General features: G+C 34.6%; 1 protein-coding gene across 5 annotated transcripts in view; it reads right to left on the reverse strand.

The window, feature by feature from the left end:
- ATP13A3 (ATPase 13A3) overlaps positions 1 to 24,946 on the reverse strand; it is an 80,359-nt gene that overhangs the window by 39,158 nt on the left and 16,255 nt on the right. For 3 of the 5 annotated variants that reach the window (XM_068546464.1, XM_068546461.1, XM_068546465.1), the window contains exons 2-15: positions 24,211 to 24,273; positions 17,929 to 18,027; positions 17,313 to 17,486; positions 16,487 to 16,669; positions 15,984 to 16,054; positions 14,179 to 14,259; positions 12,950 to 13,019; positions 9,609 to 9,743; positions 9,058 to 9,130; positions 6,591 to 6,722; positions 5,117 to 5,296; positions 4,814 to 4,971; positions 3,887 to 4,075; positions 1,936 to 1,997 (exon numbers count right to left, since the gene is read on the reverse strand). In XM_068546464.1, the coding sequence (XP_068402565.1) occupies positions 1,936 to 1,997; positions 3,887 to 4,075; positions 4,814 to 4,971; positions 5,117 to 5,296; positions 6,591 to 6,722; positions 9,058 to 9,130; positions 9,609 to 9,743; positions 12,950 to 13,019; positions 14,179 to 14,259; positions 15,984 to 16,054; positions 16,487 to 16,669; positions 17,313 to 17,486; positions 17,929 to 17,979 (1,559 nt within the window). In that variant the 5' untranslated portion in view covers positions 17,980 to 18,027; positions 24,211 to 24,273. Of the gene's footprint in view, positions 1 to 1,935; positions 1,998 to 3,886; positions 4,076 to 4,813; positions 4,972 to 5,116; positions 5,297 to 6,590; positions 6,723 to 9,057; positions 9,131 to 9,608; positions 9,744 to 12,949; positions 13,020 to 14,178; positions 14,260 to 15,983; positions 16,055 to 16,486; positions 16,670 to 17,312; positions 17,487 to 17,928; positions 18,028 to 24,119; positions 24,178 to 24,210; positions 24,274 to 24,946 lie in introns of all 5 variants that reach the window. The other 2 variants (XM_068546462.1, XM_068546463.1) reach the window with 2 other exon arrangements.

The raw sequence follows: 24,946 nt of genomic DNA on the forward strand, positions 1-24,946 counted from the left end.
AAACAAAGTAGAAAAAAAAATTACTAAAGAAGACTAAGACTTCTCAATAGCAATAACAAAAGAAGTTAGGAGAAATGGAATAACACCTCCAAGGTGCTGAGGGAACACAGCTGTCAAACTAGGAATCTATACGGTTACACCATCATTCAAGAGACAGAACAACTACTAATGAATGTAGTTACAGAAGATGGCAATTTAATCCAGAGGAATGGGATACAAGAAGCAATGGTTAGCAAAGATATCCGTAAACCTAGGTAAATCCTAGCATGCAGACTGTATAAAACCAAAATCATAATCATAAAATGTTATGCAACAAATACATATAAAAAGGGAGGTGAAAGTAAAAGTAGTGTACAGTGCATGGGTTTTGGGGGGGTTTAGAAACTAATAAAGACACCCATGGACTTTAGACTCTAAATATGAATATTAATAACTTAAGGACAAGTAGTAAAAGATTAGGATGTATAAATTCTGAGAAAATGAGAGAAATATGAGAAAATGTGTCTGGGAATTGGGGTGAGGGATGGTAGAAATAATTTCAAATATATCTGAAATCACAATAAATGTGAACACGATGGCAATAAATGTAAACGTAAAGATTGAAAAGTAAAGAGATAGAAAAAAAGATATACGAGGCAAACATTAGGCAAGAGCAAGCTGGTGTATAACTATACAAATATTAGATGAAACAGAATTTAAGGCAAGATGCATCGTTAGGGATAAGTAAGGTCACAATGTGACACACTATTTACCAAGAAGATGTGACAGCTCTGACGTTACATGAACCAAACAATAGTCTCTCAGACTGTATAAACCAAAATCCCACAGACTTTTGAGAAAGAAAAAATAAAAAGTGGCATAAACACAACTATAGTAGTAAAACTTTTACGCATCAAAGACAGCAAAAACAAAGTAAAAAGATGCAACAGAGACTGGTGAAATATATTTAAGGTATAGTACTGAAAAAGATGATCACCCAGAAAATACAAAGGACTTCTACCAAGTGAATAAGATAAAGACAAACAACACCATTAAAAAAATTAGGATATAAACTGACAATACAGAGAATGCTAAATGACCCTCCTTCCAAAAATGGAAATACGCTCAAACTCCAAACAAAGAAACTCTGAACAAAGCCACAATGAAATTCCATTTCCTATCTATCCATTTGGGAAAATTAGACGTCTGACAATGGCAAGTTTGGCAAAGATATGGAGCACCAGGGTCTCTTACCCACTGAGGGAGAGAGTGTAGGTTAGCACCATCACTTAGAGAGCACGTAGACGGTACCTACTAGAGCTGTGGCCATGCATGTGCGGTATGACCCAGCAATGAAACTTTTAAGAAGCTGGTTTACTGAAACTCAACCACATGCTCACAGAAGTTGTGTGCCTAAGAATTTTAATTGTGACACTGTTTGTGAAAGTGGAAGAAAAAAGGGAGAAAAAATGAAACTGTCCCTTAGCTGAAGAACAAATATTATGGTTTAATCACATAACGGCATACTAAACAACAGTTAAGATTAATAAATTGGATCTATACGTATCAACGTGGATGAATCTTGAAAACAATGTTATGAGGCAAAAAAGCAGCAAAACACATACAGTACATAACAGTTGTGTATATTTATTTATAGACAGATCTTGTTTATGGGTAGATATATATGAAGTAAAAATACAAAAACATGCAAAGATAACAACACAACTTCAAAATGGTGGTAGGGGTAGAAAAAGGGATAGGTTAATACTTTAGCAATATCTGTAATGTTTTAAATCTTTTAGGAGATCTGAAGCAAATATGGCAAACTATCAACTGTATAATCTTAGTGGTGGGTACATAGCTATAATATTACTTTCTATATATTTGAATGTTTCATATATTAAAATATTTATTAAAATTAACTAAAATAAATGATCAAGTCTAGCTAATAATTACCGTGTATTTTCCACTCGTTGAATCCCCCAAAGATCTAAACCATCTTCAGTAAGAGTTCCAGTCTTAAAAAAAAAAAAGCACACATTTACAAAATCATGAAAAGGTATGCTGCATCTACATAATGGAGTGCAATACAGCTGTAAGATGGGGAGGGGGATAAGTAAGATCTCTGTCTGTGTACTAATAGAGTAACTTGCAGGACAAAAAGTGAGGAAAAGTGTGCAGAACACTCCCTATGGTATGGTTCCTCTTTGTGGGTGGGGTGGGGTAGGGGGAGATATGTGTAGAATTGTATTCTTATGTGCTTATAGTATTCAATGGTGGAACAATGCACCAATCAACCTATCAATCAATAACGGATGCCAACACAAGAGGGGGAGATTAGAGCATAGGGAGCCAAAAAAGGGAAGAGGAACAAGTTAAATGACATCAAGAGGTGCAATCAGCCAAATTCAGGATATAAATAACCTGGTTTCCTCAGTAACACGACTGGGAAAAAGGCAAGAAGAGCAACGGTCACAGATTAATTATAACCAATGCAATCCTTATTTGGATTGACTGAAAACACAAATTGTAAAAATTTGAGATATTTTTGAGAAAGGCAGGGAAACCTGAATATGAATTGGATATTAGGTAATACTAAGGTTTGTTAAGTGTAGTGAGCAGTGATAATGGTACTGTGGTAAGTTCTGTTAAACCATTATCTTCTAGAGCTATATACCGAAGTATATGGATGAAATAATATAATGTCTGATGCTGCCACCTTCAACATGAGGGGATAGTGAAATAAGATTGACAAAATGTTGGTAACTGTTTAAGTTGGATAATGGGCAAATGAGGGTTTATTATACTTGCATCTTTTTCTCCACTTTTGTGTCTGCTTAAAAATTTTAAAAACATTTCCAAAAAAGATTAAGCAAAATTTTAAGTAAAAATTTCTTAACAGATTCACATAAAACACAGTCATGGGATACGACTTTTTTTTTTCTCTTGATAAAATACATCTCATATTTTTTTCTTTAATAATGAAGATGCACAAAAATCAAATTCTTATCATGTTAGTTACCCAGAAGAGACAGATGGAAAGTTTTCTGATCAAGGTTTAATTCTCTAAACTTTTAGGAAAACTAATTTCAGGTGAGGAAAGAAGAACCCTTTGTAAGAGGCAAGGTATATTTCACACAGGTACAAAATTTGTCATTTTCACATAAAATCATATAATCAGTGTCTTTCATAATTTTGTAACACATTCAATGAAATCATAGAGCAAACACTAAATGTATACTTTACAGCAATAACATTTCAGTAACCATATCTGTATAGAGCCTATTCTGTTAAAAAGATCAAAGAGCGGATAAATTTTACTACTACTACTATAAGGCATAATTCTGGATATGAATGGTCAGTCAATTGCAGATTTGGGCAAATAAGCAATATCCAAAGTATTAAAAATTGAAAAAATAATGAGAAGAAATAATACAAAAATGATGCATGTGCCAAGTAAGTTAAAAAAGAGAAAAATCAGAACATTTCTTTTAAAACGTGTGCAGGGCTTCCCTGGTGGCGCAGTGGTTGAGAATCTGCCTGCTAATGCAGGGGACACGGGTTCGAGCCCTGGTCTGGGAAGATCCCACATGCCGCAGAGCAACTGGGCCCGTGAGCCACAACTACTGAGCCTGCGCGTCTGGAGCCTGTGCTCCGCAACAAGAGAGGCCGCTATAGTGAGAGGCCCGCGCACCACAATGAAGAGTGGCCCCCGCTCGCCGCAACTAGAGAAAGCCCTCGTACAGAAATGAAGACCCAACACAGCTAAAAATAAATAAATTTTAAAAAAAAACAAAAAAAAGTGTGCAAATTAGTTGATAAAGAATACAGAAACCATTAATCTAAATACTTTAGACTTACAAAGCTACAAAGTGACCTTTGAGAATGATTATGACATTGAACCAACCTTGTCAAAGCAAACAAGATTCAGTTGTCCACAGATGTTTATCCTTTGGGGACTGATACAGAAAATACCCACTTTTTTCAGTCTTCTTTGGGCATACACAACGCCAGCAGTCATTGCGGCAGGAAGTGCAGGCGGCACAGTAATTGTAATGATATCAAGAGACTCAATAATTATATCCCCAACTTCTACCTACAGTTAACATAAAAATAAATGTCAGACCCCCACTATTAAATATTTATTAACCCAATGGGGGTATTTCTTTAGTGAAAGGTCTATAAACCATTTTTAATCTTATATATAATAAGTGTGTATGTATATTCATGTATTAACTATCTATAATTTTTTTCCCTTTAGAGATTCTGCAAAATGGAAAGCTCAATGAATTGTCAGTGGACTGTGGAATGAGAGCTATTTTTAAAGCTAATTCTTACTTTAATAGCCCCATATACTTCATACACTACATACTTCAAAGTCAACAAATATTATCAGATATTGACTCTTACTACTATGCTAGTCTCTATAGGGGATAGAAAAAAGAAATTTGACAAGGTCCCTTATAAATACCTTCAATTCAGTAATCACAAATAATTTTAATGCTGTATATACCAGAGGTTAAAAAAAGAAAAAATAAAGCTTTTTGTGAGTATGGGATCACTCCTCCCTTTTTTAAAGTAACTAGACAGCAAATAAAAGATCATCTAAACCAGAGCTGATCAAAACTTTCTGCTTTCATGGTGATGTTCTAGATCTGTACCTTCTAACATAATAGCTACAAGTCTCATATGGCTTTTTTTTTTTTAAGTTAAATTAATTTAAATTCAATTAAAATTTTAATTTTTCAGTCTCACTAGCTACATTTCAAATCTTCAAGAGCCACACGTGAATCAAACTAAGAATCAAACTCTATTAAGGGTCCCATGTACATACCTCATTTAAAATGCTATTGATAATAGTGTAGATAAACCCAATGCCAGCCACCGCCACAAGACACAGTAGAAATAAGTAGGCATCTCTGTAGAGTTTAAAATCAGTTGGTTTGGGATACAATATGCAGCGGACAAGCTGTCCTTTGGAAGTACTAAATCCTTTCAAAAAAATTAAAGAAGAAAATGATTATGTAGTATTTTTATATGAAAATGAGAATTCTCTCTCAAAACAGAATCTCTTTTTAAGCATTCGATAGGCTTCAAATATGCTAAACCATGCAAGACAAGATTAAATATTTTCTACCTGTTCTAACTACTATGGCTTTGACAAGTTCTCCAGTGTAGAAACGAGTTTGAATAACAGTTGTCCCACAAAACAAAGTGTGTCGTCTATGTGTTTCTGGACTATATAATTCATCTCCCATTCCTTTTATGTCCACTGAAGGATTTGGCAAATTAGTCTTTGTCACTGGAACACTTTCTCCTTAAAAAAAAAAAAATCCGTAAGTTAAAGCATAGAAATCAGTATCAAACACACAAATCTTGAGTTGTTAAATATCCTAAATGTTATCATACTGTTGACAACAGTTATTAACAGTTCTCACATGTGAATAACATAGCTTAATCAATTAGCTTTTTGTCTATCAATTTCCTTACCCAGAAATATCAAATTTTGTCTTCCACAATAATTCCTGAAAGTGATCTGTGACTCAAAGGTAATCAGTTGGAAATAACTGTGCCAAGTTTCAAAGAAGAAGACGAGGTTGCTACCGTCGCCTCAGCACCTGTTCTGGTATCCCTGAGAACTAACCTGGGAAGCACTCTGCAACCCCAAGCACACACAACACGCGAAGATCCACTCCTAATCCCACCCCACTCCCCGAACACAAACACACACACACACACACACACACACACACACGAGTAAGAAGAGAACAAGCATCCGAGCAAGGCAGAGGAGTACAGTAATTCTCTAACAGTAAGAAAGAGCCAAATTCTTTTAACATTAAAATGTAGTGCTCTGTAGCATTCACACTTCTTGTGTCAAAGGCGACAGGTGTGTGGGGATATTTATGTGTATGAGTGTGTTTTAAGACTCTTAACAGTTCAAAAATGTATTACATAGGAATCACTTTCTTGCCAGGCTGACTATGACAATTAAAAAATAGTCATGATAAAAAGATATATACACATAGCTGATTCACTTTGTTATGCAGCAACTAACACAACAATGTAAAGCAATTATACTCCAATAAAGATGTTAAAAAAAATGTTCAAAGAAAAAAAAATTTTTTATTAAATTAAATTAAATTTAAAAAAAAATAAAGATATAAAGCTCTACCTCCAGATTGTGAATTTCCAAAGGGAAGTTATTTTAAAGTCTATTTCTCCCCAATTTAATAAAAATATCAACTATTCTAGTCCCACTTTTTGCACATCAAAGTGAGAAGTAAATATGCTGTGGGCAAAGGATTTCTTTCCTCTTCCCTTACTATAAAGCATTTCCTCATGTCAAAAGAATGGACAGAAGCAGGACAAGAGATATCGTGAACAGCATTGTGCTTTAGTATCACAGCTGAGTATAATGCAGAATTAATTTGGTTCCCTCATAATAAAAAAAAGAAAATCTTTTCACAAATATCGATCACATTCATGACATTCATGAGTAAAGGATACAAACAGCACAGTTAATTGTGACATAGCTTAATCAACAACTACTTAATCCTAATATCATTATAAACAACTCATCTGGGTTTTACTCATTTAATTTAGTTTACCTGTTAACATGCTTTCATTTACAATACAAGTACCATTAATAAGTACTGCATCACAAGGCATGACTGTCCCATTTAATGGAATGACCATGACATCTCCTGGCACAAGATCTGTAGAAAAGATCTCTTCGATTTCTGAATTCAAAGAAAGAAAAGTCTGAAAAGAATATTCTTTAACTTGGAATAAAAATACAGCAAACAAAAGATCTATCCAAAGGTCACCTGATCTCAATAAGACATTAAAAATACAATGGAGTTAAATAGAAAAATCCCAATAGATGAAGAGTTTTGACAAATAAGATTATTATTCCTTAAGCTAACAAAGCATGGTGTCTAAATGTGTCAGCTAGTTTGTCCCTGGATAGGACGCCAACCGCACAGAGTTGATGCCAAGTCCCCTCTAAGCTGACAGGTAGGTGGGCTTCAACACTCATTACAACGGTAGATGCTCAATCTTAGCTATCAGCCCTATGAGTAAACAGATGATGAATCCACACAGGAGACCCCCTGCAACAGGTAAATACACTCAGATTTCTGTAATCCCCTGGAAACAGATAAAAGCATTGAAATTTTAGCACTTTCTTTTTTAACAGCATTCTTTTTCTTGTTGCTACTATTTATAATCCATAATGTCTCATTGTTTTCTCAATATTCCTAAAATAGTCCCAAAATAGCTTAGATATTATTTCAAATCAATTTATAAAATAAATTAAACTTTGTCATACCTGGTTCATTATTTCCTTAGAAATTTATGTATTATATTCAAGTTAGTTAAACATTTCTTTAATGCTCTTCCCAAGTAAAAGGTGGCCTTATATTTGGGCATTCTCTCTCTCTTCCTCTACCCCTAGATTTTATTAAACTAGCTTAGAAGAGACTTACACTAGTTTCTAAGCAAAGATGGGTGAGGAGAAAACTACTGTTTGTGATGTTAGCCTGCAGGACAAATACTCTTCCCTTTCTAAAGAAAGGTAGAAGTAGCTTACGAAGCTATGAGGAAACAACTTTTAAAGAATTCTAATGTTATTTTGCATGTAATAAGTATAATAATCTTCATTTCTTAATAAAGTCCCTTATTTTAAAAGCGTGACTCAATGCCTTCATGCCACTTGAAATTCTAACCCTCTTAGGTGTACCGAGAAACTAAATATCAGTGATCTGTTGGACTATACAAAGGGGATAAGGAAGCTAAACACTGAGCAGTGCATCTGTCCTAGCATCCCCAGGATCTTCGGGAGCGGCAGAGTGGGAAGAGGAGGAGCACCAATAAGCTACACATCTAAGACTGCAGCTAGGGGAGGCAGAAACTATCAGCTAGTACTCTAGCAAGTGACCAGGAAGCGCAAGGAAGAAAGCAACCTGCCAGGCCAACTTGGGTTTACACCTGGATGTAGTATACTGAGACAAGAGAATGCAGACTGATTTGGTTTTCCTGATCAATCAAAGCAGCTACTGTCTCCAAGGCCCATAATGCTGTGCTGCCTCCCCTTTATCTCCTTTACCTCTTCAATATCTCACCAAACTAATGTATCCAAAACATTACCCTTCCCTACAATCCTGCTTCTCCTCCAGTGTTTCCTATTTAATTAAATGACACCAACATCCATGCCCCAGCCTGACACCACTGTATCACCTTGCATCCAATGAATCATCAAATCTTGTTCAATGCCCACATTTAAGTATCTTTCAAACCCATCTCACCACTCTCCATCTCCACAACCCTCACCCTGATTCATTTCATGCCTTCAATATTAATCCCCTCTAAATAAGTGCGAACATGGCAGCCAGAATGATTTTTTCAAATAGGCAAATATGATCATATCACTCTCCTACTTAAAACCCTTCAATGGCTTTCCACTGCCTTTTGGGAGAGTCCAAATCCCTTAACAAGCCTTAAAAGGCTGTCCACTATCTAGTTGCTGCATCTGCCACACTGAATTTCTTTCAGTTATTACAATGACCAAACTCTCTCTAATACCCAGGCCTCTGGGCACTTAGAACCCTCCTCTATCCCTCTCTCACCCCCACCTTACCACGTTCTCCTACTTTTTATCTGTCTAATTCAATCACTTAAGAATACTTTTTCAAAGAAGGCATCCCTGACACCTACAGTAAATGAGCTCTAATATCTAACCCTGACTTCTCCCTATCATAGCATTTATCACACTTTACTGTTTCTGTTTATCATCTGTCTTTCCAACTAGACTGACGTTCAATGATGGCAAGGACTATGTCCATCCACTGTATCCTAAGAGCCTAGTATAGTATCTGTCACATTATAGAAAAATACAATTTCACATAAATGAAAGAATTTGATACAGAAACATGAGTACAAATCCAAACACACATTTTTATTTCTTATGGAAATAAGTGTATATATAAAATATATTGGGCTTGCTTCACACATTAGTGCTTAGTGGAAATCTTTTTAAATTTACTTTTCCAAGAGTAAACTGAAGTACTTACTTACCTTCATTTACTCTGCAAACTGAAACTCTCACAGTACTGTGAGCTGCCACCATGTCATGCAACATAATATATTGCTGAATCGGGGAAAAAAATTTTAACTCGTTAATATAAACTAACTCTTCAAGCTATTAGAAAGCAAGGGTAATATAAAATAAGGTAAGCTAAAATAATAAATTCATATTACTCTGCCTTTGAAAAGGTCAAGACCAAAAGATTCAAAGATCATTCAATGTTTTAGCTCAAAACATTAGACAAAATAAGAAGCACTTTAATGAGACAGCCCTGAAAACAGCAGAATCAGCCCTCCAGTATTCCAGTCTTAGATAAGCAACTATAGATCCTACAGCCTCAAAGCAGTCAAGCGATACTTTGACTCTTAAAAAGCAGCTGCCTTCCCCCACCTCAAAAAAGAGGGAAAGGGAGTACATATTCACATAACTGAAAGAATAACTGTATGGAGTACTTACTTTATACCAAGTATCATTCTACACACCTTACGTGTTATTACAAAATACAAACACAGTTGTGAAACCCATAATAAATTGGACTTACCTTTCTAATGGCATATAGGGAGCTTATAATTGATACTACAGACATAATCACAATGGCTATAGCATAGTAATAGTATTCATCTGTGCTCCACAGTATAACACTGAACAGCTGGAAAATGTAAAATGGGTTGAGAACCTAAAAAACAAGATTTTTAAGTCAAATTGAATGAGATATTTATAATCATACAGATTTAAGAAATAACCAACAGGATACTTACAGGATACGCTCTGTAGTATCCTAGGGTAACAAGTAACTACCCAAAGAGCAGGGCAAGATGTTACTTTTTTTTTTTTTTACCATCAAACTACTAGAGTTTGACTAAATAAGCTTAATTTATTTGAATCCATTTAGATTCATACCAAACCCAAATACAGATTCAGCTAGAAACAGCTAACGTGTGTGAATTTAGCTGTTCTTCATTCTGCTTTAGCAATAAAATACATTTACTTTCAATAATTACTGTGCTGCTGAAGGATACAAAAACTTTTAACCAACTGGAACAAACGTTTACTTATGAACTCGAAGCACTAATTTACTTCTAAGTCAAAGGTTCACTGGAGTCCAAAGAGAAGACAAATATGAAATAAGTTACACTGTTTTGCTTTCTCTAAGGAAATAATTAAGTATTAAAACCTGAATAAAAAAAAAAAGATAAGGAGTCCTGGCAATGGACTTTGTTTACCCAAATTTTATAGTATTTTACCAATTTCATTAATAACCCCCCAGTGTGGGGAAAACTGCGGTGGGGTGGGGATGGTGGTGTGCTGAATTGGGCGATTGGGATTGACATGTATACACGGAAGTGTATAAAATTGATGCCTAATAAGAACCTGCAGTATAAAAAAACAAACAAACAAAACAACTAATACTAAACTTTCATTGGGTTATTTGTATGGAAATATGCTAATATAAATGTTTCAGACATTACATGAAATTTCTAAAAATCTTATATTTGTATTTGTGTGGAAATATGTATGGAAATATGATAATATAAATGTTTCAGACATTATATGAAATTTCTAAAAATCTTATATTTGTATTTGTATGGAAATATGTATGGAAATATGTTAATATAAATGTTTCAGACATTACATGAAATTTCTAAAAATCTTATATGTTCTGGTATAATGTTTAAGTAATAATCCTAGTTATTACTTTAAAATGTATATCTCAGAAATAACTAATTTTCTTGTCAACTGCATTATTATGAACTTTCATCAAATCTTTAACAGTGGTCATTTTTAAGTCTTTTGTCATTTACAGACAGTTCTGGGTGTACTCTGATGCTTTTGCAAATATGTTCCTATAAGAGGCTTTCATCTTCAAGAAATTCATGGAAAAGACTCTGACAAGTACAGGTTTCTGGTAACTGACTGTACTGCTGAACTGAATGAATAAGCATTTTCAGAACTCTAATGAAAAACTGATGAACTCATAAAAGTGCTAACAAAAGATCAGGATGAAAAAAAAAAATCAGTTACATGGGACTGAGTGAACTAATGAGGATGAGCATAATTTTTGTGACTTTCTGTCTGAATTAAAAAAAAAATCCCACAAGGACTCAGAGGCAAAGAATATACAAATCAATTTTCACTGCAAAGTAAAGGAGCTGTTACAGTGGAGGATTGCTGGACTGAATGTCAATATTATGACATAGTATGAGTGTGTTTCATGTTTGGTAATTGCAATCATTGTTGCTTTTGTTGTGGTCATCCATGTACAATGCTTGGTGTCAGTCTATTTATCTCTTGTAAAAATAAAATACAGTGTGTGTGTGTGAAAAAAAAAAAAAAAAAAAAAGAATTACCATATGACCCAGCAATCCCACTGCTGGGCATATACCCAGAGAAAACCGTAATTCAAAAAGACACATGCACCCGAATGTTCATTGCAGCAAAATAAATAAATAAATAAATAAATAAAACCCCCCCAGTGTTTTAAAATTGATGCTTCTGTACTTTTTAAAGCACTTTCACATATATAGTCCCATTTTACTTCAAAATCAAATGAGATGGGCTTCCCTGGTGGCCCAGTGGCTAAGAATCCGCCGGCCAATGCATGGGGACACGGGTTCGAGCCCTGGTCCGGGAAGACCCTACATGCCCCGGAGCAACTAAGCCCGTGCGCCACAACTACTCAGCCTGCACTCTAGAGCCTGCGAGCCACAACTACTGAAGCCCACGTGCCTAGATCCCGTGCTCCGCAACAAGAGAATCCATTGCAATGAGAAACCCACACACCGCAATGAAGAGCAGCCCCCGCTCACTGCAACTAAAGAAAGCCCGCGCAGCAACGAAGACCCAAAGCAGCCATAAATAAATAAATTAAATAAATAAATAAATAAATAAATAAAAGTTCCCTTAAAAAAAAAAAATCAAATGAGATCATTAAAGGACTTCCTACAATTTTACCAATAAAGGAGCAGCAGGGAGCAAGGTCTTCTAATGACCAAAGCTAGTTACTGATGAAGTCTCATTATATATAAACCAGTGTTTCTAATTCCTAATCATTACACTTTGCTATGCTCTAAAGCAGCATTATATGGCCACTCTCAGGAACTGACGGAAAACAATGTGTACCTTCTACTAAAAGTATTCACCCAATACAGCTAATTCTATACTTTAGCCCCAAACCAGAAAGAAGACTGGAGAGCCTAACTCTCCTAGGCAAAACCACTTACTCCTTCCTTTACATGCCTGCAATCCCTCATTCCCACCGCTTCTACGGCTCTTACAACTGAAGGGTCACCACAGTAACTACTGACATGTATTCCTCCTGGGCTAAAGTGCAAGCTCCTCATTGTTACTCATCATGTCATGTTTTTAATTCCAAACTTCTGGCACAATGCCTAGTTCCTAAGAGTGTACCACATGAAGAAAACATGATTGTTTTTAAAATTAGGGGGAGGGACTTCCCTGGTCGTCCAGTGGTTAAGACTCCATGCTTCCACTGCAGAGGACACAGGTTCGATCCCTGGTCAGGGAACTAAGATCCCACATGCCATGCAGTGCAGCCAAAAAAATTAGCAGGAAAAAAGAAAAGACAGGTGTATACATCTGTAAAATAGGGCAAGGTTTAGATGTGCAACTTCCTGAGAGTAAAAAAAAAAAAAAAATCTACAGACAAGAAAAGAAAAAACTTAGACAAAATAAAAAAGTAATCACGCTCCCAAATTACTGATCTATCAGAGGAATATCTTTCTGCCCTTCCAAGTAAAAAAATAAGCAAAGAGAAGTTAGGAAACAAAAAACCAAGGATATCTTCTTATTACTTAAATTCTGGCTCTTTTCAATTGACAAACCTATTGATCACGAATGTTGAGACAAGTACAATTGTCTTACCTCCTTAATTAGAAGCTTAAAAACTGAAGGCACTTTCACAGCAATTTCATTTACTCCATAAAGCAATTTTCTATAAGAGGAAAATACAATAATAATAATATTACATTATATTATATCATAATAGTACAATTTAGGGAAGGCATTGCATCAGATAAGGCTCAAACCACCGACTGCTCCTTAAATCCAGAACTTAAACATTCATGTTTCTAAACAGTTGTCTTCTACAATTTAAATTCTCTATCTACAGTATTTAAATCAATGTAGTCCATACTGGATAACTATACTATTATCACTTTATCTTTTTGTGTGACAAGTACCTTTCCCACTAGTCTATAATAACCATATCAGCAAAAGACTTTCTTTTCCATCCATGAACACAATACATCTCAACAATTTTGAATTGCAATCAATTTTTGCAAGAGACTACATAAGTAAATTTGAGGGGTCCTGTACTATTTTTCTAATAAGAATACTGTACTAAAAACTGTTTATTTCAAAACATTATACATTTGGCTTTTTTTTAATGTTTAAGTTGCTTAAAATCTTCCACTTAAATTCCTTATAATAGTACTTTCTATATGATACATTAATTCTTGCCTTTTATGAAGTAGAAGCCTGAATGAATGAATTTATATTCCAGCCCTCTGAAAGAACATGCTATAGGAGTACAAGAAAATTTCTAATGTAGTTTGAAAAAGGCATTTATCTCTACGATATGTAATACACTGGTATACTTTTATACTTTAGCAAAGAATAACACTATAAAAAGGATTATGTCTCCCAATTTACAAATTTTCGTTGTGGTAAATTTGAGCTCATGCTTACAATTCCCAACATTTCAGTAAATCTAAGATTTGAACTGTAAGACATTCCATGATTTTATGTACTATCAAGAAAGATAAAAATGCTGTCAAGTAAAGGATGACACTCCACCCACTGTATGACACACCCTCCTTATAGAGATGTTAAAATGCAGGGAAGTGTGCACCTTAGAACTGATGAAATACAGTATATTATCAGGGATATTCACTTCAAAATCAGCTTCAACATTTTTATAATTCTTAAACTGAGAGACAATGTTACCCAAATAAAATATCAATAAGTTGTCAACTACTATAATACTTAAATACCTGTTAATATTACAACTATATGGTAAAAGGGTAGACTATATATACTACTTTATTTAGGAATTTTGATAATAGATCTAACTTTAGTTGGATAAAAATTACCTGTAGGCATGCATCCCCTTTGTCAGTCCTGCACTATGCTTTTCATAAATTGACGTACAAGAAACACCTTCATCCAGTCCCCTAAATAAATCCAAAGTTTTTACTTTAAACAAAGTTTAAAATATCCAAATTTCTCAATGCCTCATTTTTCTATATTCCTGGTTTTAAAGTGTGACTTCCTTACAAATAGAAACCCCTAACAAAAACTGAGATATGGATGAGAATTTTTAAATCTCCAATTCCTAAGATAAAACAATAATGAAAGGTGTAAGTCTCAAATGTGGCAACTTTCTAAATAATCCAACGTATCACATAATAAGATGGCTCTCAATACTCAAGCTTATGTAACAATATTATTATCCTTTAAGTCTGTGCCAAAGTTGTAAGAGCTAATAATTAATAAAATTAAAGTATGACTAACTCAATAATTCCAAACTAAAGATGAAAAAGGTTTTACTTTTTATCTAGTTTCCCCTCTTCAATTTTTAAGCTTCACTCTAAGAAGTCCTCCTCATTTTTCTTTCTACAAAAGCATCAATCTAAATCCTTCCCTCATCTAATACATACTGAGAAGAGAAGTGCTGAATCTGTATGAGTCACAGGCAATGTCTAAAATCTGTAACAATTAAAACTGGGATTCAACTAGCATATCTACTTTCTGCCACAAATGTCTTAATTATGCTTATTTCAACTGAGATGCTATTCAGAAAAACTCTAAAGAGAATCTAACACATCATTTAACTCCAATCCTTTTCTACTTTTTTCGGATAGAAAAACCAAGCTCCATGATTAGCTGCTATCACTGGGATAAGTTTAAATTCTACAAGTCGGTATGGTTGGCAAAGGCTACACAGCAAATATGTTTGACTCTTTTTTCCCACTGAGGTTGATTACTTCTCCAAAGGTAGCAGGGATCAGCTCCAAGTCAAAATTAAAAAAAAAAACAAAATGACAGTTTATAGGCAGTGTTCTATAAAGAAAGCAATGGTTCTTAACTAGGAATGGTCTTCAGAAGTAGGCATGTGGAATTGCCCTGCTCCATTCCAGAATATACCAATTCTTTAGTGTCTGAGGAACAAAATCCAGGCATGAACATTTTAAATGTTCACAAGGTGATTCTTTTTTTATTGCTAATATTAAGAATTCCTTTGCCACTCTCAAGCAACGATACTTAAGGAGTGTTTATAATAATCACTTTAACAGCAATAAAAATAGAATCCTAGTTAATTTAGTACTTATATAATTTGAAGCCTCCACAAAAAATAAATTTTAAAGGATTATTCCAATCTGTCCTACCCAAGGCTTAACTTGTTTGATGATGTCCCATCTTTATCCACATAATAAAGTGAAATTTATGTTTGTCTATCACTCCATCCCTCAAGTACGAGTGGATGGAACTGTCAGGAAATCGAGAGGTGATAATTCAGATACTCTGACAGGCTAAAAGGTACACTCAAAATTCACTTTGAGGTGAACCCTCAAAAAGAAAAAGAACTGACAGACTAAACGGTATACTCAAAATTCACTTTGAGATGAATCCTCAAAACGAAAAGGACTCAGACTGGATTTTGGGAGCATACTGCTTCTAACTTTTATGTAAATTTTGCCAAGGTACAAGTTGCAGATAGGATTTATTCTAAAATGGTTATTAAGTATTCAAATAACACCAAGGAGTTATTAATGAACAGGTGAATGAAAGTTCTGTAACAAAAACCTCTTCAATTTTATGTAACGCTAAAATGAATTCTTTTCTAGCTAAAACATTATCAAGATACTCATAATCCAAACAAAAGAAAAGTACGTACTTTAAGAAAACAAAATTGTGAAGGGTATCATTCCAGAAGTATTTTACACTATGGTGGGTGAAACAACGAATCTGTAGAACATACATAAAGGTTACACCAAAGAGCATTATTATCACTTGTTAACAATTAAGTTTACTAACATAAATTTAGCATATAGTATAATAACTATTAAAATTAAAGCAATCACGTGACATGTAATCTATTTCTTCTAGTAAATAACTAAACTGTGTTATATACAATGATAAATAGGCATTTTATATGCATATAATTTTATCTCAAACAAAAAAAACTGCAAGTACAAAATTATAGACTATCCGTAATAGTACAAAGTGTAACAATTCTGGTTCTTAAAGGAACTTTGAGACTAAGATCACAATATATATCCGTAATAGTATAAAATGTAACAATTCTATCCATAATAGTATAAAATGTAACAATGTGTAATAGTATAAAATGTAACAATACTGGTTCTTAAAGGAACTTTGAGACTAAGATCACAATACCTGTTGTGATTGAGGCTGTGAATATTTATTCATCTCAAGCCTATTCTCTTCAGCCAGATTTTCAGTTAAGTGAACTGCATGGCCATTCGAAACCTTATTAGCCATAGATTTGGGGATTGAAAATGGGGGAGTTTCCAGAGAAAGAAAGCGAATTTTTGCACAAAACCACATTCTGAATTCATCCTTAGAAGAGAAAGGAATAAGGATAAAGAGTCAATTATGCATATTACATAACCATATATATTTGGTTTCCATTCTTTACACGATATTATTATTTACTTATCTCTAATTGAGAAAGTGTCACTTTCTACTCATTAAATGTTAAACCATTTCACGAAGATGCATAAATACAAACATGAAGTTTTCAACTGCTCACCATTTTATGTCATACTTCACTGAGAGGATCTCATAAAAGATCATAAGTTCTTAATTTATCCAACTATATACTGAGACTAGATACTAAAGCCTCTTATAAAATGCTTCCAATTAGGATTTTAAAACAAATCCTAGGGTGCAACAGCTTCGCAGAGTAGAAGAGATCTGGGATACAGTCCTGTCAAGTGACCTCGATACACCAACCATTGATCCAATCTCTCAGTGCCTCAAGAACTATAAAAAAGGGTAGATGTGATCATTTTTAAGATTCCTTTAAAGTCTAATCACTGGGATAATAGTCACTTCAAACACAGATGCTTTAGAAATACTAGGATTAGTATTCCTCATTGTATCCTAGCAGTGATGTTCTCTTCGTATTTTATTTTGAATACACACAAAGACATTATTTTACTCCTCAAATAATCAGCTACAAGTAAACACGTGGACTTACAGTAGTCCTCAGCAGCACCACTTCACAGTCCTTAACTGCAGCTCTAATACAGGTTGCCTTTACCCGCCACTCGGGCATCCAATAGAGGAGCAGGAGAAGAAAGCCGCCAGTACACACCACTCCGAGAGAAACTATGGCAAGCTTCCAGCGACACAAATTATAGCCATAAATCTCCTGCATGGACACAGTGATTACACATCAAGTGACATGAGAGGTAAATTTCAAAGTGACAACCCTATCTTTCCCCCCACATACCACCAACAAAGACTTGAGTTTTATTAAGCTGACTTTAAACATTTTTTATAAATGGAAAATTAGAAATTTTGCATTTGGGATATATTTAAGCATTAGCTAATGTAACTTCTTAAATTATCAAATGAAAAAACATATCTATTTCCTTTAAGTTTTAACAGTTCACAAGTGAAACAGGAACTATACTGGAACCAGAGGTGTTACATAATCCCAACTCAAAAACACAGTCAGAAGGAAGACAGCACACTGATTTAGCTGTTGTTTTATTGTATTTTAGTTTAGCAGTTTTTTTTAATATACTTTTCTACTTCCCTAGAAATATAAATTCTTCACACTTCATAAGTGTATTATAAAAGCTGGTTACCATTTCATCTTCTTGTCCCTGGTTGATAGTCTTTCTTTCTTCTTTGTCCATATCTACAGTGTTTGGAAAGGTCTTGTGCTTCAGAACAATTGAAGATAACTGAGGGAAAGAGGAACAAATATTAGAACATTATTTTGTATCTTGGTAGACTATATCTGATAGTAACTTCATACTGCCAGATTTCTTGTTTTGATACAAGTTTAACTGATATTTAAGTAGTCACTAAAGTGTTGATTCTCATGACATTTTCAATGGTGTGCCAGTTCTTGAAACTGCCTGGCTTACTACTATCACAAAACTTGGCAGATTTCAGTAATTAATTTATACTAGCACTAGCCTTGCTACAAAGCCATTTAAATTCTGAGAGAAACTATTACTACAGACTCTTCCATTTTCATTCCCCAGACTCATCTACTGAGCACCTACCACATGTATGGCAATTGCTGGGTTAATCTCTAAGGCAGGTGTACCTCTATTGGAGACCACTCAACTGACTATCTCATTCTGATTCCAAGTCCACTGAGCAATCTTATTGTTCCTGACTACCCATAATGCTTGTGTAGGAAAAAATTCATTGAGCCCACTGACAAAATTTTTTTTCCTGTATTAAAAAACAGATTAATTTCAAATATTAGACATTCAGCCACACATTAAAGACAGCTGCAAAATGTAAAACAATGCCAGTTTTCTCGTTTTTTTTTTTTTTTTGCTTCTGGAAACTATATATTTTTGGAAAATATGTTACTTAACATGTAGTATCTATTACTGTTCTATTAAATTAATATTCTTAAAGATCTATAAAAACTAATGTGGCGATAACAGGTATAACACACATAAACAAAAGCTCCTTAGGGTTCACAATAGTTTTCAAGAATGTAAAAGGGTCTGAGCCCTGAGTCCAAAGAGTTTGAGAGCCACTCCTTTAGACTAGGCTGATCTCTGCAGAACACAGTGGGAATATTACCTCCCTCATTCCAGATGCCATACCTCCACTCATCTATATGGTGTATAGCACAAGCCTGACACATGGTAGGCACTTAAAAAATACTTGCTGAATGAATGACCTGATAAAGAATTTGTGCTAAGACAGCAATAGCCACACGTAATGTTTACATGATATGAATTAATAGCAAAGTAAAACCAACTGCAGGATTTCAAGTTAATCCCCCCCCCATAAGACTACTGAAATCTCCTGATTTATGTCATCAACAAAATGACCAATAAAAAATATTGATGCCTCCTGAATGGGCACTCAAAGTTTCTCTACCTTCTGGTAGCTAAGACGGGGTTAGGGCTAGGTAGAGTCAGGGCTTTCCACAGAAATAAAATGCAAGAGTTTGATTACAAACAAACACACACACACAATATACTGGACTCAGTGCCATCTTGGAAAAGAAGCCTCAGAGGTATCTTGTTTCTCAGAGGAAAGCAAGACACATTATCATACAAAACCTTTTAGGCAATTTAGTAACAATTTCTTCTCAGTCTAGGGTACTGTTACAGCCCTGAAAAGTATAGTACTAGAGTCATCCCACCATTGTAAGACTGTTCCATCAAACCAATACAACTTGAGGCAGCAGTTATTCTCAAGGGCTATACACCTGCTGCTATAGACTTTGGGGAGAATTAGCAAGTCCAACCTCCTTCCCTGTAGAAAAGATCAGCTGTTGTTGCCTGAACCTGTAAGGTTTAGTCCAATCCTGCAAGGTTTCAAATGTGTACATGCCTACCTTCAAAGGGTAATAAGGCAAAGGAACTCTGCCCTGACACTGTCCCCACTAAAGAATCCAGTCTGCAGTTCGTAACCTTTAATCCGTGGTTCTTCCGTAAGTTCTGGACTGTGTCTCAGGATCATCACTCAGGATTCACCAGAGTCATTTTTAACAACCAAAACATATAATTCTGATCCCCATTTCCCACCACCACCTAAAATATGTTTCTCGAGGGGAGGAACCTCTTCAAATTCTTAAATGGAGAGACTTCTGCTTCCAACCAAGACTAGCCCTCCTAACTAAAACAACAAAATGAATAAAATATATAAAACTATATAGTCTTCAAGGAACTGGACGTCAATGAAAGAAACTGATACAAAAATGGGTGAGCTCTACGATTGTCCCAGTTTACAAACTGAGTAATTTACAGGATGCAAAAAAAAAAAAAAAAAAGTGTAGGACAGGAAACCCAGGGGGATCCCAGCAATCTTCCTGAGTTGAAGAGATGAAGCTGAGAGTCTGGGGAGGCACCAAAGTGACTGGGTTTGCAGGGCAGATTACCAAAGAGATATGTACAGAGAAGGAACACTGAAAATCTGCAAAGTGGTCCCTTCTCGAGTCTTCAGCTGAATACTGATCAGCACTTGTGTGTGAGGAAACTACCAAGACCAGGGGAAAATCCACCCAAAAGGTTTAAGGGGAAAAATGCATCAGGGCTCACACAGGGCTGGGAAGAGTACCTGTTGCCACCAATCACAGTGTAAAACCTCATTAGCTGCATGAAATCAGGAGGAGTACTCAGAGGGTTTTGCTTCAGTAGTGGGTTCAAATTAACCCGAAACTAAAAGCTACTCTGATCCTGCCTAACAAAACTTTTAAGACTTGAAAGAATAAAATTGTTTCCAAGTAACTTAACTGCTTCACAGAACACAGTCCAAGGAGATTTATAGGAATACAAAATATCCGGTTACAATGTCTGATATCCAATTAAAACTTAACAGGCTTGCAAAGAAGCAAGAAAATAGGACCCACAATGAGAAAAATCAATGGACAGAAGAGGACCTAGAACTGACAGAGATAATAGAACTGGTAGACAAGGACATTAAAATAACTGCTGCAACTATAGTTCATATGTTCAAAAAGCAAGAGGAAAGATTGATCATGTGAAGCAGAGACATGAAAAATATAAAAAAGAACCAAATCGTGGGGCTTCCCTGGTGGCGCAGTGGTTGAGAATCTGCCTGCCAATGCAGGGGACACGGGTTCGAGCCCTGGTCTGGGAAGATCCCACATGCCGCGGAGCGACTAAGCCCGTGAGCCACAATTGCTGAGCCTGCGCGTCTGGAGCCTGTGCTCCACAACGGGAGAGCCCACGATAGTGAGAGGCCCGCGCACCGCGATGAAGAGTGGTCCCCGCTTGCCGCAACTAGAGAAAGCCCTCACACAGAAACGAAGACCCAACACAGCCATAAATAAATAAATAAATAAATAAAATTAAAAAAAAAAAAAAAAAAAAAAGAACCAAATCGAACATAAAATAAAAAGTACAATGTCTGACTATATATGATGCAAACTATCATATATAGAATGGATAAACAAGGTCCATAAAAAATACACTAGATGGGATTAACAGCAGATTCAATATTACACAAAAAAAAAAATCAATGAACTTGAAGATATAGTAATAGAAATACCCAAAATAAAAAATGGAGAGAAAAAGACTAGAGGGGAAAAAAAGCTAACATAACAGCATCAGTAAGCTGTGTGACAATCTCAAGCACCCTGATATACATGTAAGGCAGGAGGGAACAAAAAATATGTAATTCTATACTGGCCCCAAAATTTCCAGATTAGATGAAAAACTATAAGCCCACGGATCCAAGAAGTCCAACTAACAGTAACCAAAGAACATAAGAAATTAAACCAAGGCATACCACCATCAAAACCCATGATGAAAAGTGGGTTTTATATATATATATATATATATATACACATATATATATATATATATACACATACACACACACACACACGTATATATATATATATACATGTATATATGTGTATACGTATATATATGTGTGTGTATATATATACATTTATATATATATCTTGAAAGGAGCCAGAGAAAAAAGACATGTCACATACAAAGGAAAATAAATAAAAATGACATTACATTTCTTGCTAAAAACAATGCAGGTGAAAAGACAGCAGGGCAACATCTCTGAAGTACTGAGAAAAAGAAACTATTCCGAGAATTCTATACCCAGCAAAAATATCTTCCCAAATCAAAGGTGAAATAAAAGTCTTTTTCAGACCCAAAAGCTGGGAAAAATTCACCAGCAGAGAACCTACACTATTTAAAAAAAAAAAAAAAAACTGTTAAGGGAATTCCTCAGATGGGGGAAAAAAAGATAACCAATGGTAATAAGGATCTCCACAAAGGATTGATGAGCACCAGAAATGGTAACTAAGTGGGTAACTATACATAGCAACAGCACAAAGAACATGGAGAAATGAAAGTACACTCTTATAATGCTCTTAAGAAAGTAGAAAAAGAACAGCAAGTTATACCCAGTGTAGGCACTTAAGGGAAAGACTAAAATTCAGAGAAGAAATAAATGAAATTTTAAAAAACAGAAAAATGATGGAAAAAATCAATGAAACCAAAATCTGGTTCTTTGACATTAATAAAATTGATCATTTCTAGTTAAACTCAAAGGGCGGGGGCACAAATTATCAATATCAGGAATAGAACAGGAGACATCGCTACAGATTATGCAGATATCAGAAGAATAATCAAGGAACCAACAAACAACTTTACCCAAACAAACCAACTTTTCTGCAGGTCTGAACTTACTTCCCAATAAAAAAACTTAAAACTTAAAAACAAAAAAAAAATCTTTATCAATCAGGGGATGGCTGGGAGTTGATAATTGCTAAAGCTGACTTAAAAGCTGAGTGATGAAAAAAAATTAAAATTAAAATTAAAAAAGGAAAAAAAAAGCTGAGTGATGGTCCATGAGAGTTCATTATACTCATCTTTCTACTCTTTAATATGTATAAATTGTCCATAATGGAAAAGTTTTCTTAAATAAAAGCCATCCATTTGCTAAAATATGGCACAAATGAACTTATCTATGAAACAGATTCAGAGACACAGTGAATGGACTTGTGGTTGCCAAGGGGGAGGGGGTGTGCAGGAGGGATGGATTGGGAGTTTGGGATTAGCAGATGCAAACTATCATATATAGAATGGATAAACAAGGCCCTACTGTATAGCACAGGGAACTATATTCAATATCCTGTGATAAACCATAATGGAAAAAATATAAAAAGGAATGTGTATATATATATATATATATATATGTACAATTGAATCACTTTGTTATACAGCAGAAATTAACCCAACACTGTAAATCAACTATACTTGAATTAAAAAAAAAAAAATTCACCCATCTGAAGTGAAAATAAAAGAAAATTTTCAGAGAAGAGTCATTCCTGGCACCAAGGGATATGAATCTTGAGGACTCTGCCTCTGAGTCCCAAATCTACTGACTCAACCTATTATGTTCAGGTATTATCCATAAACTCTTACCCCTGGGTTTTGAATCTAACTCTTCTTCACTCTTGTCTTTCATCCATTGCCTAGAAATATAGATGTACTTCCCCACTTCTGTAAATTCTAAGTTTTCAATGTAGAATATATTTGCAGATAAATAAGCATGCTTTTTATAATTTTAGAAAAAGAACTACCATTAAAATTCAATGTTTTCCTTAATTCCATATGCTCATAACTATTTAAAATCTTTTCCCCAAATATCTCTTGACAGAGTTCAAATTAGTCCAAGATAACTATATTTTCATCTCATCTTCTACAGGTAAAAACTGACCACAGCAAAAAAAAATACTCAAATTATTTTTAAATGAGCCATTACACATGGTGCACTGCCTACAACAATCTATGTTCATACTTTTCTAAATACAATTCTTGACCGTATTATCTCATTACTCTTTTAATAAGTGTTATTTCTCTGAAATTTAACTTACTTTTTAATGCAAAGTTCTTAAGTCTTACAAAATTTTACCAAAGATGAAATATTAAAAATAATTTAAGTAATTCAAATTAAAAGTTGTTCTAAAAGTCACCAATTACTATTCTCTATAAACATATTATACTTCATAGGAAATTACTAAGAATTCACTCTTCACATAAACTTTTAGTAAAACCCAGTGAGACAACTGCAACAGCTTACATTTAAAACATACACATACCATAAATGTATAAATTTTAAAAACATGTACATATATAGAAAGCCCTTAACATTTTTATGACATCATGAAGATAGAAATCTATATAACATATTTCAAAATATATTACTTACCAAGATGAAAATACATATTAAATACTATTCTACCATTTACCCAATTAGATATTTAAAACATTAATATCAAACTTCTAAAATCCATTTAACTTACAGAAGTACAACTTCCGGTGGTTTGCTTGAGTGCATGTGCTTTTTAATCAAGTCAATTTCTAGATCATAAAAAACAAAGAAATTTTTCTTACCAATAGCACTGTATCATCATTCCTTCCAACTGTTGATATTAGCAGAGCTTTCAAAAGCCGGCTCTTAATAACAAAAATAAAATGAAACTAAGCATAAAAATCCATTCAAATGACACTTTTCTGCCACATACTCATACTTGTTTGGGTTCTTTTTGAACTGTTTTCAAAATGACTAAGACAGTAAAATTTAGGATTTTTTAATGCTCCAATTTTAAATGGGTTTTCAGAAGATATACCTTCTGCCATCTGACTGCCACTGCAGAGCTCCTATTACTTGAATAAATCATATCTAGCTAGCATACTGAAGTCCCAATTCCACGGTACATGACTGAGCCTTGATGTTATCTAAATAGCAAGCAGCTTATAGGCTATTGTGCTTAACCAAACCCTTCCTTGCATTTACAATGAACCTGATTTTTTTGTGTGAGTAAAAACAGCAGCACAGGACAAAGTGAAGCTATCAGGAATAAATCACACAAAATCTAATGCTAATTTTTGTGAAAGTTAACTCATTTTTTCACATTATGTAATTACTAAGAACCATTTAAGGTATAGTCTTAAATCTAGGGTTAAGAGTCAGATCTTATTTCCTAAAACAAGATGAGCTGGGCTTAACAAGCATAGAATCCCCACACCTAAGGCACCTTTGCTTCAAACCTGAGTTCCGCATTAGCTGTAACAACATTATATTATATGTGGAGGGTTTTCTTTGAGGATACTCAATGTATGTGCTTAG

Source organism: Eschrichtius robustus, chromosome 6, assembly GCF_028021215.1.
Source record: "Eschrichtius robustus isolate mEscRob2 chromosome 6, mEscRob2.pri, whole genome shotgun sequence".
NCBI classification, from domain to species: Eukaryota; Metazoa; Chordata; class Mammalia; order Artiodactyla; family Eschrichtiidae; genus Eschrichtius; species Eschrichtius robustus.